This window comes from Schistocerca americana, chromosome 4 (genome assembly GCF_021461395.2).
Source record: "Schistocerca americana isolate TAMUIC-IGC-003095 chromosome 4, iqSchAmer2.1, whole genome shotgun sequence".
Classification (NCBI taxonomy): Eukaryota; Metazoa; Arthropoda; class Insecta; order Orthoptera; family Acrididae; genus Schistocerca; species Schistocerca americana.
The window spans coordinates 823,435,498-823,452,925 of record NC_060122.1 but is presented as its reverse complement, the minus strand read 5'-3'; the positions used below and the strand labels follow the sequence as shown (position 1 = coordinate 823,452,925).

The window sequence follows — 17,428 nt, the reverse complement described above, 5'->3', positions numbered from 1 at the left end:
CCGACAATTCTCTCCACTGGTCTATGGCGCGCTGTCTGTGCCCAAGTGTTGTCTTCATATCCAGCGTTTCGTGTGAACAGAGATGATATTCAGGACGAGCCAATTATGATTGTGTCGTGCGTGATCGAACACTTCTCATCGAAAAGGCTACAGAGGCGTCTTCGCTGCCCCTGCAGAGTGCGGCTGAGAATTGCCATGAAGAAGGACGTGCGTGGCGGTTATGTTAGGTGGGCTGCATAACTTGGGGCGAAATCTCTCAGCCGACCCTCGTACTTGGTGGGAGAGACTGTTGTTCTAGGCACCTTTACTCGTTCACAGTGCGCTCAGATTTGAAAAGAGCGATTTGATGCTATTTGATGCGTACCAGAGCCACTGTCCAAAACGTCTGTGCAAAGATTTGTCGGATTTTCATAGTGGTTTCGATTTCGCGCGCGATCGGACCTTACTTTTCGAATAGCCCTTGTTCGTAGTTGTCACTACGTTCGCTTTTAGCCTCTGCGACAAACTCCTTTTCAATGGTTAGAGACAAATGTATGTTAAGAGTCTTTGCAGTCGGAACGATAAGTGGAACTAGCAGCTTCAGCTGTCTCAGATCTGCTCAAGACTATAAGTCTGTTCTCGGAGATGCGCAATCTGACGATGCGTGCATCCAACCAGCATGGCTCAACTAGTTTAAAACTCGAAACCGTTGAATTTGCGTCCACATTTTATAGAAAAAAATATCAATTGCATAATATTCGTTGAAGCAATCTATTAAGAAAGCCAGACGCGAAATTTCTTGATCTATCGAATTTCAATAATGTTTTTTTTATTATGCTTATAGAATACGAGAGTATACGTTAATGCCGATCGACATTTAATAAACTTATTACATAAGTCGTTTTAATGATTTCAATAGCCCAACGATTCTGAAAAGTACACAGATGAGCCAAAACATATTGACCACCTACTTTAAAGTGTGTTTGTCCACTTCTGGAACGCAATCCAGCAATGATTCTGCGTGGCATGGATTCGACAAGTACCTGATAGGTTTCGAGAGAGGTTTGTGGCGTGAGAGACCTCTGCACAGGTCACACACATCCCGTAATTTAGGGGCGGCTGGTTTGTGGGCGCGGAGCCTGGCGCCCAATAGCGTCCCAGTTGGGTTTCATCGGATTCAGACAAGCCAAATATGTTGGCCAAGACATCAACATCAGTTCACTATCATGCTCCTCAAACCACTGCAGCACGATTCTGTCCTTGTGACACGCAGAGTTATCCTGCTGGAAGATGCCATCGCTGTTGGGGAAGACATCAAGTATAAGGGGCTACAGGTGGTCCTTAATAATGTTCATGCAGTCGACAACTGTGATGGTGCCTTCGATTATTACCGCAACCCCCATGGAAACCCAGCTGAATGTCCCCTGCGTCCGCGACGCGCTGCATGCTTCAAACAGTCGTTCGCTTGGATGGCAGCGTATCTGGACACGGCCTTCGACCTGGTTTAACAACAAACGGGGTTCTTCGGACCAGGCGGCATGATACCATCGATCCGCGGTTCAATCTCGATGATCCCGTCCCCACTGTAATCATAATTGACGATATTGTTTGGTCAACGTGGGAACACGTAGCGGTCCTCTGCTGCAGAAGACCATGTTCAGCACTGTGTACTGATGGGTGTGCTCCATAGCACCTGCGACTGCGCTAGCACTGTGCTCTGCCGTCAGGTCTGCCACAGATCACAGCCTGTCTCGCTGCAGAGGGCGGGCAAGCCTCCGATCCCTACGTTCTGCGATGAGGTACAGACGTTCAACTTCTTGTTGCCTGCTCAGCATTCTTCAACAACTGTCCACAGATGCTCACGACAGTAACACGCGAACGGCCGACCAGTTTCGCTGTTTCAGAGGTGCTCGCTCCCAGGCACAGGGACACTGCATACTCGCTCTTGCCAAAGTCGCTTAAATTAGCGGATTTCCGCATTTGCGCCTCTTCTCGTCGCTAGAATGATTCCCCATTCGTCTCTGCTCCGCTCATATACTTCTCTTACGGCGTCACGTACCATTAGCGCCAGCTGCGAGCATAACGTTTTCGCTCATCAGTGTATAGTAGTTATTTTTAAAAAGGATTACATTGTGAGAAAGCTGCGATATACAGACATAATCATAAAATGAGAAAATGATTGTCGTATAACTATAGGTGAATCAGTTTGTGCGACAATTTTCGGCTAAGTCCGCTGATTGTGCTTGACGAATTGCACGAGCCATCAACAGACGCATGAATTTGTAGAACTTGAGCAGGCGATAACATGTTTATACTGACTTGTGTGATGTACAAGAGACGGATTGCGAATTCGACCTGCTAACCGTAGATCTCAATGGGACTATTTCGTCATTAAACTGCCGCGCGTGTATTTCTGTTTTTAATATGTTGTTTTGTAGGGCGGGCAACCACAGTCAAACTTCGACATTTTTCCAAAGAAAATTCCGCACTGGCTGTATCAATGATTTTTATTAAATCTGCGATCGGTTCCGCTCCACTTATCGGTGCATCGGTGCTGTCAGAGACAGCAAAGGACTTGGAAGAGCAGTTGAACGGAATGGACAGTGTCTTGAAAGGAGGATATAAGATGAACATCAACAAAAGCAAAACGAGGGTAATGGAATGTAGTCAAATTAAATCGGGTGATGCTGAGGGGATTAGATTAGGAAATGAGACACTTAAAGTAGTAAAGGAGTTTTGCTATTTAGGGAGTAAAATAACTGATGATGGTCGAAGTAGAGAGGATATAAAATGTAGACTGGCAATGCCAAGGAAATCGTTTCTGAAGAAGAGAAATTTGTTAACATCGAGTATAGATTTAAGTGTCAGGAAGTCGTTTCTGAAAGTATTTGTATGGAGTGTAGCCATGTACGGAAGTGAAACATGGACGATAAATAGTTTGGACAAGAAGAGAATAGAAGCTTTCGAAATGTGGTGCTACAGAAGAATGCTGAAGATAAGGTGGGTAGATCACGTAACTAATGAGGAGGTATTGAATAGGATTGGGGAGAAGAGAAGTTTGTGGCACAACTTGACTAGAAGAAGGGATCGGTTGGTAGGACATGTTTTGAGTGATCAAGGGATCACAAATTTAGCATTGGAGGGCAGCGTGGAGGGTAAAAATCGTAGAGGGAGACCAAGAGATGAATACACTAAGCAGATTCAGAAGGATGTAGGTTGCAGTAGGTACTGGGAGATGAAGAAGCTTTCACAGGATAGAGTAGCATGGAGAGCTGCATCAAACCAGTCTCAGGACTGAAGACCACAACAACAACAACAACATCGGTGCATCCTCAGGCAATATACGCTGTCTATAACATGCTAACGTTGAACATCGCCCTGTAGCCACTCCCCACCATTCACGTGCAAGATACCGTCATCTGGTGAAAGCGGTAGTTAAAATTTAAAAATGGAGTGCACTCCGGCTTTCGGCCAGTCAGTCAGGCCGTGCCCGCTGCCGCGCGGCTCCTCTCAGCTTGCACGGTCATTGCCGCTCCCAGCATTTAAAAATTAAAAAAAAATTGTAATTTTAACTACCGCTTTCACCAGATGACGGTATATTGGACGTGAATGGTGGGGAGTGCTACAGGGCAATGTTCAACGTTAGCATGTTGTAAATAGCGTATACTGCCTGAGGATGCGTCGATAATTGGTGCCAAACCAGTCGCAGATTTAATAAAAATCATTGAGACAGCCAGTGCGGAATTTTCTTTGGAAAAATTTCTGTTTTTACTGTTTGATTATTTCTGTAAAGTTGTATTTATGAATACAACAAATCTTCGAAAACTGTTCTCTGTGGTATATGAATAAAGAAATCCGTTTTGTGACGCTCACTGGGATCTGCGCGCTACCAGTTCGGTCTCTTCTTCCGTATCCTGGCTAATAGTAACGATTCAGACTGGATTTCTTTTTCGAGCTCTCTCACGAAATCTAAATGAAATAAGTGATCTCGCGAGACGATATCGGCATGCTTGCTAACAACACGCGAGATCCAGCAACGGCACAGACAACACGTGTCGGCGCTTCGAGTCTCGGTAATGTAGCACAGCGCGCAACTGGGCCATCCATTTGCACAGGAAGTGACTCGCGAGCTGTGACGGACCTGTCGCTTCGTGTGGTCGGGAAGTGAAGGCCGTAATAGCGTCAGAGCCTTGCGTATATTCATAACCGTCAAATACGTTTCAATAACGGTAGTTCTCAAGCCTGTATTATACATTTCTGTACTAGAGAGAATGTTGATTATTTCTGTACACAAATTTCGGTTAAAAAGAAACATACCTACGTTTGTCCGCAGATTTGGACGCTTTTGACACAGTAACGTCTGAAATTCGCTTTGCGTTCTTCAGAACTGCAGTGTTACTGCTAAGCAGCAGTCTGGTCGGACTAACGACTCAGGTATCACTGTTTATGAGGCCTTCATTCCGGCGACTGGTTACACGCAGCTGTACGCGTTAGCCTATCCTGCGCCAGTGGCTACGTTTGAGCGTAACTGCTTCCATCTCCACCTGCTGTAGTCAAGTCTCGGTCACCCTCTGAACGCCCATTCTTCCCTCCATTACCAAAGTGGCTACTCTTTTACTCCTCACGACGTGTCCTAGCAACCGATCCCTTCTTTTAGTCAAGTTGAACTACACGTGTATCTCCTCTCCAGTTTGATTCATATTCTTCTCATTAGTTACGCGATCTACCTTCAGCATTATTCTGTAGTACCATGCTTTAAAAGCCTCTAATCTCTACTTGCCCGAACAGTTTAAGCTCTACGTTTCGCTTCTGTACGGGCTTCACTCCAGAGAAATACCTTCGGGAAATACTGGCTAACATCCAAATTTGCATTCGATATTAGCAAATTTCTCGTTTTCAGAAACGACTTTCCTGCTATTGTCAGTCAGTTGTTTCGTGCCCAAGCGGCAACAGTCATCTACTGCTTCTAGTGTCCAATTTCCTAATACATTTCTTCAGAATTGCCTGGTTTAACTCGAATACATTCAATTACCCTTCTTTTACTTTTGTTGATATTTGTCTTCTAAAACATATTCGAGACACTATCCATACTCCTCCGTCGCCTCTGACAATTCACAATATCACCAGCAAACTTCGAAGTTTTCATTTCTTCTCTCTGAATTTTTTTCCAAATTTCTCTGCTACTCGCTCGAGTTCACAGATATTACAGAACCTGTACTACAGAACTGCCACATTGTGTCATGAAGAGGTGCAATGTCTTTGGGCACCATCGTATTGAATCTAAATCTTAATTTATAGAAAAAAAATTATTGAAAAAATAGTTAAAAACCTCAGTATTGCGTTCGTGAAGTATAATAAGTCTTACCCGAAAATAAAACTGCTCATATATTGTAAACCTATATACGATGGTCATTGATGAACGTAGTCTTGGTTGTCCTTAGTAACAAAATTTCGTCTTAATCGTCATTTCTTATGTTATGTCCTCATAGCGACCCCAAAATAGGCTGTTGCGTTATTCAGTTCACGGATAATTATCGGCAGTGACAGCAAAACACGAAGAACGAGCAGCTGTTGGAGCAGGCATTGACTAAGTATGCTGCATGGCGGTAGTGCGAAGGCAACGCCGCTTAAAAAGACAGCTGGAGACGATTGCGGTATCGTAACTCAGCTACGACAACTACCGACTGCCAGAACATCCACTTCGCCAGCGTGAAGTGCTTGTGGGTGACCGCCTGCCAGTCTTCCCGCTTCGTCACTTCCCAAAGCTGATTCTGCGCATCGACACATCCGCGCTGCCCTTAAATCCACGTCTCGTTCCTGTCAGTTGTGCAGGCATGTCTGTGTGGGTGTCTTATCTGGTTCTTTGATGTACTGACGATACAAGAAGCATAGTCGCTGGCAGTAATCTCTGCATAAAAATCGTGTCATTGTCATTCGTCGCCAGTAGACAACAATTCATCCCCATATGTCTGGATTCGGACTGTTCGCCGAAGGGGAGGGGAGTGGCTTTCAGGCAAGCTTTTAAAATAAAATGATTAAGTTGTGTCCATGCTACCATAGAAGGTCTAAAAGCAGAAAAAGGACAAAAGGAACAAATGAAGTTCCTGTGGTATTTTCAGAATCTCCTCGACAGTGACAAACACGCAGCTAGGCTAGTACTGCTGTTTGCACCACTTCCTGGGTTTGAAGACGGTCTCAGGTAATTTTATTATAATAATTTCAAGCTGTAGGTACCAGTCAGCTTCGAATAAAAGGTATAATTCGAGGCCTGCTAGTTTTGGAACTTATTCACATCCCAGTACGTCGTAACGATGTTTTGACAGGGTACTACGGGCAAAAGTTTGTTTCCTTAAGCTGGAACGGTAGGCGTAGAATCGAAACAGAGAGTCTTTGCGGTAATATGAAATTGTAGATAATGTGTTACGCTGTAGACATGTCTAGAAAGGAGACGCAGATGGGCAGAGAAACTGAAAAACTAGAAGAATTACTTACTAAGAGCATTGTTCCCTAAGGTGGAAGTGAGGCACGGGCTACAGTTCGAACTGGCGAGGATGTGAGCAACTTTCAAGTAGTATGTCGTCCTCTGTTGCGAAACGACAAGAGTGCACTTCGCTCTTAAGTCGTGCGCTTCGTACGTACTATACAGTTTGGAATTAAAATGAGAAATACAGACTGAGGGAACAGTTGGTGCATCGTAGAGGCTACGTTTTCACTTCCCACTGTGCTGACAACGCGAATGACTCATTCGTGCGACGTGTATCGGGTCAGTAAATACAAACACGGGCAGGGCATCTGTGTGATAACAAGCGTGACCTCCGGACATCTGGCGCTCTCTTGTCGTTAGGGTGGATCACGCGCGGTACGTTTTCACTTTATGTACACAGCTCACGCTTCCTTCAGGATGAAGAAACTCATATAAGAAATTTAATATTACTAAGTACGCTGCGGAATTTCCCTCAGAGTGCAGATGGACTGTTGGTTCACAGTACCAAGACTTTGGACAACTAGATCACACAAATTACACCGTATAAAATGTTGAAACAAGAACATAACCACGCTAATGTAATTTCACGTTCATGGAATCGTTCACACAGGAGAACCGTACAAACATGCTGTCATTTGATCATCGGACAGACGACATAGAAATAAGCATACCTGGCGTAGAGAAATAACTGAAAGATTTGGAATCTCTCTGCGACACTGACCTCCTGGCTAGCTTGCATTTATCGTGAATCCCTCACCCAGTACAAAGTCCCGAGCGACTGGAAAATAGCGCAAGCGACTTCAGTATACAGGGCGAGTCGCTAACTAATGCCATATAGAATAACTCCGAAAGTGTGATAGGAATTGAGAAGTTTGTGGGACAAAAGTTGCATGCGACAACGTTGGTCTTTTGTTCCTAGGTGGAGTCGCTTCAGAAATATGAAGGTCAACGTTTTTTTTTTTTTTTTTTTTTTTTTTTTTTTTTTATGGGACGCTATAGTTCGGTACTTATTTTCTGATAGTGGCTATCGAGACGAATCCAATGATGTGTAACAGTACGATTCGTGAATGTAGCCTCTTCAGTAAATAAAATCAAATTAATAAATGTGTCATCCCTCTGAATCTGAAGTTGAGCCCATCGGCAGAATTCAATGCGACACATACAATCCGTACCAGTTAATTCTTGGTGGAGACTGATATGGTATATTTATTGCGATGCAGAACATGAGCAACACTACTCTGGCTCATGCCCGATTCTCCTGCCGTCTGACGCGAACTAACACAAGGATCTCGAACCACAGTGACAAGAATACCAATTTCCGTTTCCTCGTTAGCAACTTTCCTTTGCCGGATATGTTTCCAATGTGTTAAAGATCCAGTTATTCTTATTTTATCATACACATATTTAAATGTACGATGTGTAGGGTGAGTACGTTGAGGATATCTTTCACCGCATGTCTCTAGCTCTCACTGAATTTCATTGGCATTCTCCGTAAAGGAGAAGCATATCGACTTGTTCTTCGAAGGAATACATTATTCACATTCACTTGATTCGACGATAGTAGTCTTACTGTTCCAATTAGTGTTGTATTGCGAAACCGTGGAATGGTGTTTACATGTCAGTGGCGCGCTAGACTGATGCGCCGTATTCGGCGAATGTTTACTATTTGCACGATATACGAGAGGGATTGTCAGAGCATGTGATTTGAAAAGTGTCGAAGTGACAAGGAATACCACGCAATCCATGACAAGAAGATTGCAGCACCGCACTGATACCAATGGTCATCACCTTCTGTAAATGGACGTTCATGCGACGTTTTTGACCTTCGTTGACCTTCAAAGACCTTACTGTTACATATCATTGGATTCGTCCCGACAGGCGTCCCAAACTGGGCACATTAACCAGTTGCCGGAATGTGTGTGTAAGTCCGTTAAGTTGGAAAAAACGAAGAACATTATTATCTACCGTCTCGAATGCTGCAGTTGATTACCTTATGTATTGTTTATATTGTTTCTACTTTACTATACTGTTTATACTGTTTTGAGGCAAAATAAACTCAGCCTTGCAAAATTTCCCTTTGTTGCTTTAATTTTGGACACCAGTGTATTTCGTGAGTGTAGCAGCGCTGTGAAGTGATCCAGCTGCGCCTGTAAACGTTTCCTCCCTCCGAGCATGATATCGTGTAAAATGTTTCACGATCGAAGAGCGAGAAAGACTTTGCGCGATGTGAAGACGTCTTTGAGGACGAGACAAACGCATGTTTCATGTCAAATGCTTATTTTGAGCCGGAGAAGGTATATTCAACCTTGCGAGTAGCTCACAGACGTGTGCTTGTGGAAAAAGCACGTGGACGTGAAAGAAACAGCTGCTAAGGAACAAATTCGAGGCTGGAAATGTAAGCGGCGAGGTGTGAGTGCGTGGTGAGCGGCGCAGGCGGTCCCTTACCTTCCACGGCGAGCGAGGCGTAGTGGCAGTCCTCTCCGAGCGCGTTGGCCACGCACACGACGTACTTGCCGCTGTCGTCGGCCGTGATGCGCGACAGCGTCAGCCGAGACTCGCCGCCCGCCGTCTCGATGCTCAGCCTGCCGCCCGCCGACAGCTCCCGGCCCTGCACAAACACACACACACACACGTGCACACGTGAGCTCTCCTCACTGCACTGACAATGCGCCGGCTAGCACGCCGCGAGCGGGTGTGCGCGGATGAGCCAAAACATTACGGACACTGCTGCAACTTTGGAACGAAACACAGCAGCGATTCCGCGTGGATCGTACTCGACAAGTCATTAAGTCTCCGCAGACATGTGGCGCCACGTAACTGCGCACAGGTCTCGCAGTTCTCGTAACGTAGGAGCCCGTGTTTTGCGACCCGCTGCTGGCACCCGATGGCGTTCTAGATACACTACTGGCCACTAAAACTGCTACACCACGAAGATGACGTGGTACAGACGCGAAAATTAACCGACAGGAAGAAGATGCTGTGATAGGCAAATGATTTGCTTTTCAGAGCATTCACACAAGGTTGGCGCCGGTGGCGACACCTACAACGTGCTGACATGAGGAAAGTTTCCAAACCGATTTCTCATAGACAAGCAGCAGTTGACCGGCGTTGCCTGGTGAAACGTTGTGATGCCTCCTGTAAGGAGGAGAAATGCGTACCATCACGTTTCCGACTTTGATAAAGGTCGGATTCTACGCTATAGCGATTGCGGTTTATTGTATCGCGATATTGCTGCTCGGGTTGGTCGATATCTAATGACTGTTGGCAGAATGTGAAATCGGTGGGTTCAGGAGGGTAATATGGAACGCCGTGCTGGATCCCAACGGCCTCGTATCACTAGCAGTCGAAATGACAGGTATCTTATCCGCATGGCTGTAACGTAACGGATCGTGCAGCCACGTCTCGATCCCCGAGTCAACAGATGGGGACGATTGCAAGACAACAAACATCTGCACGAACAGTTCGACGACGTTTGCAGCAGCATGGACTATCAGCTCGGAGACCATGGATGCGGTTACCCTTGACACTGCATCATCACAGACAGGAGCGCTTGCGATGGTGTGCTCAACGACGAACCTGGGCGCACGAATGGGAAAACATCATTGTTTCGGATGAATACAGGTTCTGTTTACAGTATCATAATGGTCGCATCCCTGTTTGGCAACATCGCGGTGAACGGACATTGGAAGCGTGTATTCGTCATCGCCATACTAGCGTATCACCCGGCGTGATGGTATGGGGTGCCATTGGTTACACGTCTCGGTCACCTCTTGTTCGCATTGACGGCACTTTGAACAGTGGACATTACATTTCAGATGTGTTACGACCCGTGGCTCTACCCTTCATTCGAACCCTGCGAACCCCCACATTTCAGTAGGATAATGCTCGACCGCATGTTGCAGGTCCTGTACGGGCCTTTCTGGATACAGAAAATGTTCGACTGGTGCCCTGGCCAGCACATTCTCCAGATCTCTCACCAATTGAGAACGTCTGGTCAATGGTGGCCGACCAACTGGCTCGTCACAATATGCCAGTCACTTCTAGTATAATATATTTGTCCAATAAATACCCATTTATCATCTGCATTTCTTCTTGGTGTAGCAATTTTAATGGCCAGTAGTATATGTTCCACAGGGTTCACGTCAGGCAAATTTGGTGGCTAAAACGTCTAGGTCACTTCACTGTAGTGCACCTTGCGGCACAGATTGTTATCCTGCTGGAAGATGTATCTCGAGACACGGGCAGTTATCCTGCTGGAAAAAACTATCGCCATCGGGGGAGACATCGAGTGTGGAGGAATGCAGGTAGTTCGCAGTAAAGTCCATATAGTCCACAGCTGCTGTGGATTACTACAACAGGTCTTCTGGGAGTCACGGTTAATGCCCCCCCCCACCCCCATATCATAATTCTGCCCCTTGTGGCCTCTACAACTTTGACCTGGCTTATCTGGAGATGACTGTCGACTGGCTACAACAATAAATGTGATTCACCTGAGCAGGCAGCGTGTTTGTGTTGATGCAGGTCCGATCTCGATGACCTTAGAGTCGACATGAGACCACACAGACATCGCGTGCTGAAGGGTTCCGTGTTCAAAAATGCGCACTGAATGGTCATCTGTGACACACTGGCGCCTGCACCGGTGCTGTGCTCTGTCGCCGAATGTGTCACAGATCGCCGACTATCCTGCTCTACGGAATGTGCAAGCCTCCGACCTCCATGTTCTGTGGTGATCCGTGGATGTCCAACGCCTCATCGCCTATTCGAGATTTCTTAGTCCTTCAAGCACTTTTCATAGAGCTCACGGAAGCAGCACGCGAACAACTGACTAGCATCGCTATTTTCGAGATGCGCTTTCCCAGGTGCTGGGCCACAACCATCTGCCCTTTTTGAAAGTTGCTAATGTCAGTGATTTCCTTATCTCCGGCCATATTGTCACTAAACGATTCTCCATTCATCACTGCCCCGCCTACGTACTTTCCCCTGTGAGTCACGTGCTGGTGATGCCATCAGGTGGCGTTCAGTATCACAGTGGGCAGTAACGTAATGTTTTGGCTCATCTCTGTGTATCTCACAGTATACTAACATAGGTTTAAGCAGCATCTTGTTCCCAAAAATTTGTTGGTAATGGTTTAGTTGCAACAGCGTAAGAAGCTTCCTAGACAAACATGTAAAAATTAATTAATGTTAAACTGGACTAATTTGACATTTACACTGACAAATTTTATTTAAGATAACTTATATAGGAACAAATAAAGACGTTGAGAACAGTTGTTATCAAAAAAGGCACCGAGCGGGAGACGGCACAGAGGTAAGGCACCAGGGAGCGACGGTTCAGATCCCTTGTAACACCGAAATTGCAGGATGCATGACACCTGCTACCGTTATATAATGTTTTTTGAATTGTATATAAATATTTGTAATTTAAGTACTTTCCTTTATAAGTAATGACATTGCTTCACTGTATGTGCACATTTAGGTAGAGGTCTGTTGACGTTTCATTGTATTTATCTGCGTTTTACTGTGGAACTTATAAGCTCTGCGAAAAAGCCAAAGGAATTGTTATTTGCATCGACTAGCAACGATAATAGCAGGGCTTGTGCGCTTTAAAAGCTTTGGGTAGGGAGTTGTGCAGAGCGCGAGGAGAGAGAAAGAGACGGGTTCCAGCGCTTGTAGTGTGCGGGAGTGTGGTGTTAACGCTCTCGCAGTAGAGAGCACCATTTCGGCGGCATCATGTACGCGCTCCGGTCAGATGTGTAGAGCAGGAGTGCGGACAGTGGACGGGCGGAAGAGGTTGTATTAATTACGATTGCCCGTTCCTATAATTAGCCCTGGCCCCACAATATGCTACCGTCTTCAACAACAGCAGCAGTTCCAGCAACACAGTTTCGTCGTCGGCTCCGAGTTTCGTCGTATGCACAGCACTGAAGTAAGACTGTTCATTGGTAGAAAGTATTAACGGCTAACCCAGCAGCACCACTGAATGTGATTTGATTGATAAGATTTATTTAAGTAATAATCAGTTACACTCAGGGCTATTGTGTCCTCATTGCCCCCAGACATTGTTACCAAGCAGGGTCCTTGTTCCTTTTTTTCCCCTAATATGCTAACTCAGTCTCATAAGAAACAAACTGAATAGTTACAGCAAGTTTATTAATGAATAAATTCTCTTTTAATAATTTTAGCCTCAGTCTACTTACAATAAATTGTTGTACAACAGAGGCTTCAGTATATGACTAAAGTAAAGCAATTTCATTTTTCAAGTTTGAGAATCAATCATTGGAAAAAATCAAAATCTAAACAAATGCACAAATTAAGAGTGCAGATATTTCATTTATTTTGCATATAGCTTGGAGCACATGGCTGTTTGGTTTGGTACGTATTCTAGCAATTTTAATTCTGTTCAAGTCAGTAAAAAAAGGTACAGTTGTTCAGACAATAATATCAAATCCAATTTGCAAAATAAGTACGGCAAAGTAAAAAGTGCTTGCTTTTTTCTAAATTTCTTTGATGACGTTATGCTGACGTCAGTGGAAGTCATTCTTCACGTAACGAAGTTCAGTACTAACATACAGTTTAACTGCATATTTTCAAATCATTACTCGATTGCCTTTTTCAAAATTTAATGCCAAACATAACGTAAGAGTGACTTCTCAGTTTTATTTATGATTATATACTCACTTAAAATTAGTGTCAAAAAACTTGACAACCTTCAGTTGTCACGTCAGTGTTTAATAATGCATGTTTTTCTTTTCCATCATCTTGTACAGGATTTTGGATGTAAATTGCCCTAGTGGGCTGGTGGCCGTTAATTACTTCCTTTTCGTTCATTAGTGTAACTTTTGGATTCATGATCAGTGGTATCCCTTTTGTGTCCAGTGTTGTCCGTGAGTGAATGCACAAAATAACTTTCATTTTCCAAATTATAGCTCTGTTCGGTTTAATTACTTTTAATTTTAGTAGACTTTCCATGAGAAGGGTCGGTTGTACACTTTCCTCCTACTCATCGGAATCACTTCTTCGGGAAAGATAGACTTATACAATTAGAAAAAAAACCATTGTGCATACACGCGATCCACGGTCATATTTTATATCGCAAGCAGGATAGGCCGATTAGTAGGAGGGAGGTTACACCATGTCACGAAATTCAGATTAAAAATTTTCGTGGTTTCTCTAAATCACATAAGCAAATGCCGGCGTTGCTTGATAGAAAAGAACACAAGTGATATCCTTTCTAATCCCTTCTCAATCCGCGCTCATGCTCTGTGTTTTGCTGCGCAACGAAAAGTTCGGCACGCGAGTTGTAAAATATTCTAAAATCTTATTCCGGCTTCTGCCAGGCAATAGAGGCCAGCTCGGTTGGTGTGCTAATCGAGTAAGCCACTGGGTAGCACTGTCGACATTACGTCGGACTCCTGGCGGACGAGTTTGAGACACGGGCCTCGGGCGGAGTGTGCAGAACAGCTAACACTGCAACACAGTATAACCCAGGGCGAAGTAACATCTTGCGTGCTGCCGAAATCTCGCAGATTTCATTGCAAATATGACCGAGCCTAGCAACAGATGGTCGGTGTAGAGCTTGTCCCCTGTCGCCCCCCCCCCCCTCTTTCCCCAGTAGGAGTATTTCAGAAGGGAAGCAGTAAGTGTACAAATGATCGAGGCTAGAGGTTCAAGGTATTCAGTCGTACCACCATTCTGTCTGCATCTCGAGCTAAAGAAAATGATGGTCTGTTGAGTTTCAGAGAAACCACGACTAACACTTCGTGATGGGGTTCTGCTGGCTGCCTGTCCTCTGACCAATTTGTCCAATTCCGGCCCGAGTCATGCCAAACCTACAGAGTAGCAGACCTGGACTTGGGATGTGAGAGGCTGGTGTGAAGTCTCAGGGATTTCGGCCGACCTCGCCGCCTGCCAGCCGCCTAGGCGCCATCGACCCCTGGTGGGTGACCAGTGTGCCTTGCTGCTCAGTTTCTTGCTTCTAGAGTCGGCTGTCACACCCAACCGCAGACATGGGGACCACGAGTAAGCGCGAGGTACATAGCCGGCCAAACTCCGGAGGCCCGTTTCTTCGCCGGGTAGCAGCTGCCCACGACCCGGGGCAACGGATGTCACACACACCACGGGGGCATCAGCACGTTCCGGAGCCGGCTGCGCTGGCACGCTCGCTGGGCGGCCGCCATACTGTGCATTGCTGCTGGAGATAAACACTTGTTAATGCCACCATTGTTTCACTGTGCGCCCCAGCGTAAAGGCCTCTTTCGCAGCATCCTGACGCGTAGCGGCCCCCAATAGGTCGGATCGCCACACTGTAGTGACCTCATTGTCGACGGGAAGTTAAACCCTAATTATCCGTCCTTCTTTTTCACAGTACTGTCAGAGATGCATACACGGCGGTCGACTTCGAAGTCATTATAGACGCTGTCCAACCTCCTATAGGACAAGTGTGGGGATGAAAATCGACCGTGTCTTTCTTCGAAGGAAAGAGCACCACATTCGTCTTAATCGATTTAGAGCAACCATGAGGAAAAACCTAATATGGAGAGCCTGATGGGAATTTGAGACCTACTCCTCCCTAAAACAAGTCGACAAGAGGAGTACGAGTAGTAGCTAAAAGTCAAGGCGTCGGTGGTGGCGAAGATGAAAGTGTGAGCACTGTGGTCTCACGTGCAAGTGGTAGCGTCGCATGAAGCGTGAATAACATGTAGGCCCTAGTTAATGTACAAACAACAGATACTTGTAATGCACTTCTGTGCTTTCGTATCTGTGTATCATACTGAAAGTGAACGGAGGTACGAGTAATGTAACAAACCACAGGTAGGCACCATTATGTTTGTTTTACGCACTGTCCTAATTCCAGTAGGACATGTAATTGCAATAGGAGTTCCAAACATTTAGGGTCGAAATTACACAGATGGCAAAGCATGCCAAGCTGCCGATATGCGTAAAGGAAGGAATGATATCGAGCAGCAAACAAGGACCACTGTCGACTAGCAGGACAACGCGGACAGCGCTTATGAATCACCATAGAACTGCTCACGTTCACCAGTGGTAAAAGTTTGTGTGACTGGAGTAACGTCTCCAGTTTGAATAACCGCAGTCGAAAACGCGTTTCTTAACACGCCACTGATGTAAGAGGTGAACGTTGATTACGATGATACCCGCCGTTGTGGCCGAGCGGTTCTAGGCCCTTCAGTCAGGAATCGCGCTGCTGCTACGGCCGCAGGTTCGAATCCTGCCTCAGGCATGGATGTGTGTGCTGTCCTTAGGTTAGTTAGGTTTAAGCAGTTCTAAGTCTACAGGACTGATGACCTCAGATGTTAAGTCCCATACTGCTCAGAGGCATTTGAACATCTGATTACGGTGACGCATAAAGACAGGTCGAGATGCGCGAATGGTACAGGTCACAGACGGAATAAAGCAGGCAGAGAACAGAGAGCAACAGGTCACTGACACACACAGCGTTTAGAAGGAGGCAAGTGGCGTCCTATATCCGGGACAGGGAAGACGCATCAACGGAAAATTCTTGAACTGACTGGGTTGCTGGTGGTTGCCGACGGCTCCCCGATGAATCACACTTTGTGATTCATGAGGCGGACAGCCGTCATCTCGACCGGCGGCTAACGAAATAGGCCGAGCATTCTGCATCGATTTCCGGAAGAAGTAAAGGCAGTAGGATCGTGCTTAACGACTGCGGAATGTTTCTGTGTTGTCCTCTACTGCGATTCTTGCACGATTTCATTGCGATTACCTCATCGGAAAGCGTATTCGCTTGTACACGTTAGCTCTGTCCTCTGACGAGAATCGGATCCTTCAGCGAAACAGTCGCCTTTGCCACACGACTAGAAACGAAATGAGGTCGATTCCACATTTGGAGGAAGACATTGACCTTGATAACTAAATAAATTGTAGGATTCGTTGTCTTAGTCACATTTTGACTTAGAGAAAGCTTTTGACAATGTTGACTGGAATACTCTCTTTCAAATTCTGAAGGTGGCGGGGGTAAAATACAGGGAGCGAAAGGCTATTTACAATTTGTACAGAAACCAGATGGCAGTTATAAGAGTCGAGGGGCATGAAAGGGAGGCAGTGGTTGGGAAGGAAGTGAGACAGGGTTGTAGCCTCTCCCCGATGTTATTCAATCTGTATATTGAGCAAGCAGTAAAGGAAACAAAAGAAAAATTCTGAGTAGGTATTAAAATCCATGGAGAAGAAATAAAAACTTTGAGGTTCGCCGATGACTTTGTAAATCTATCAGAGACAGCAAAGGACTTGGAAGAGCAGTTGAACGGAATGGACAGCGTCTTGAAAGGAGGATATAAGATGAACATCAACAAAAGCAAAACGAGGGTAATGGAATGTAGTCAAATTAAATCGGATGATGCTGAGAGGATTAGATTAGGAAATGAGACACTTAAAGTAGTAAAGGAGTTTTGCTATTTGGGGAGCAAAATAACTGATGATGGTCGAAGTAGAGAGGATATAAAATGTAGACTGGCAATGGCAAGGAAAGCGTTCCTGAAGAAGAGAAATTTGTTAACATCGAGTATAGATTTAAGTGTCAGGAAGTCGTTTCTGAAAGTATTTGTATGCAGTGCAGCCATGTATGGAAGTGAAACATGAACGATAAATAGTTTAGACAAGAAGAGAATAGAAGCTTTCGAAATGTGGTGCTACAGAAGAATGCTGAAGATTAGATGGGTAGATCACATAACTAATGATGAAGTATTGAATAGAATTGGGGAGAAGAGGAGTATGTGGCACACCTTGACAAAAAGAAGGGACCGGTTAGTAGGACATGTTCTGAGGCAGCAAGAGATCACAAATTTAGCATTGGAGGGCAGCGTGGAGGGTAAAAATCGTAGAGGGAGACCAACCAGATTCAGAAGGATGTGGGTTGCAGTAAGTACTGGGAGATGAAGAAGCTTGCGCAGGATAGGGTAGCATGGAGAGCTGCATCAAACCATTCTC

The 17,428-nt window shown here is 45.4% G+C and overlaps 1 protein-coding gene across 1 annotated transcript in view; it reads right to left on the bottom strand.

Moving 5' to 3' along the window:
• The window catches only part of LOC124613832 (titin homolog), a 1,109,199-nt gene that overhangs the window by 81,406 nt on the left and 1,010,365 nt on the right, over nt 1-17,428 (bottom strand). Inside the window, exon 32 of the mRNA XM_047142555.1 lies at nt 8,909-9,071. Within this exon, the coding sequence (XP_046998511.1) occupies nt 8,909-9,071 (163 nt within the window). The remainder of the gene's footprint in view (nt 1-8,908; nt 9,072-17,428) is intronic.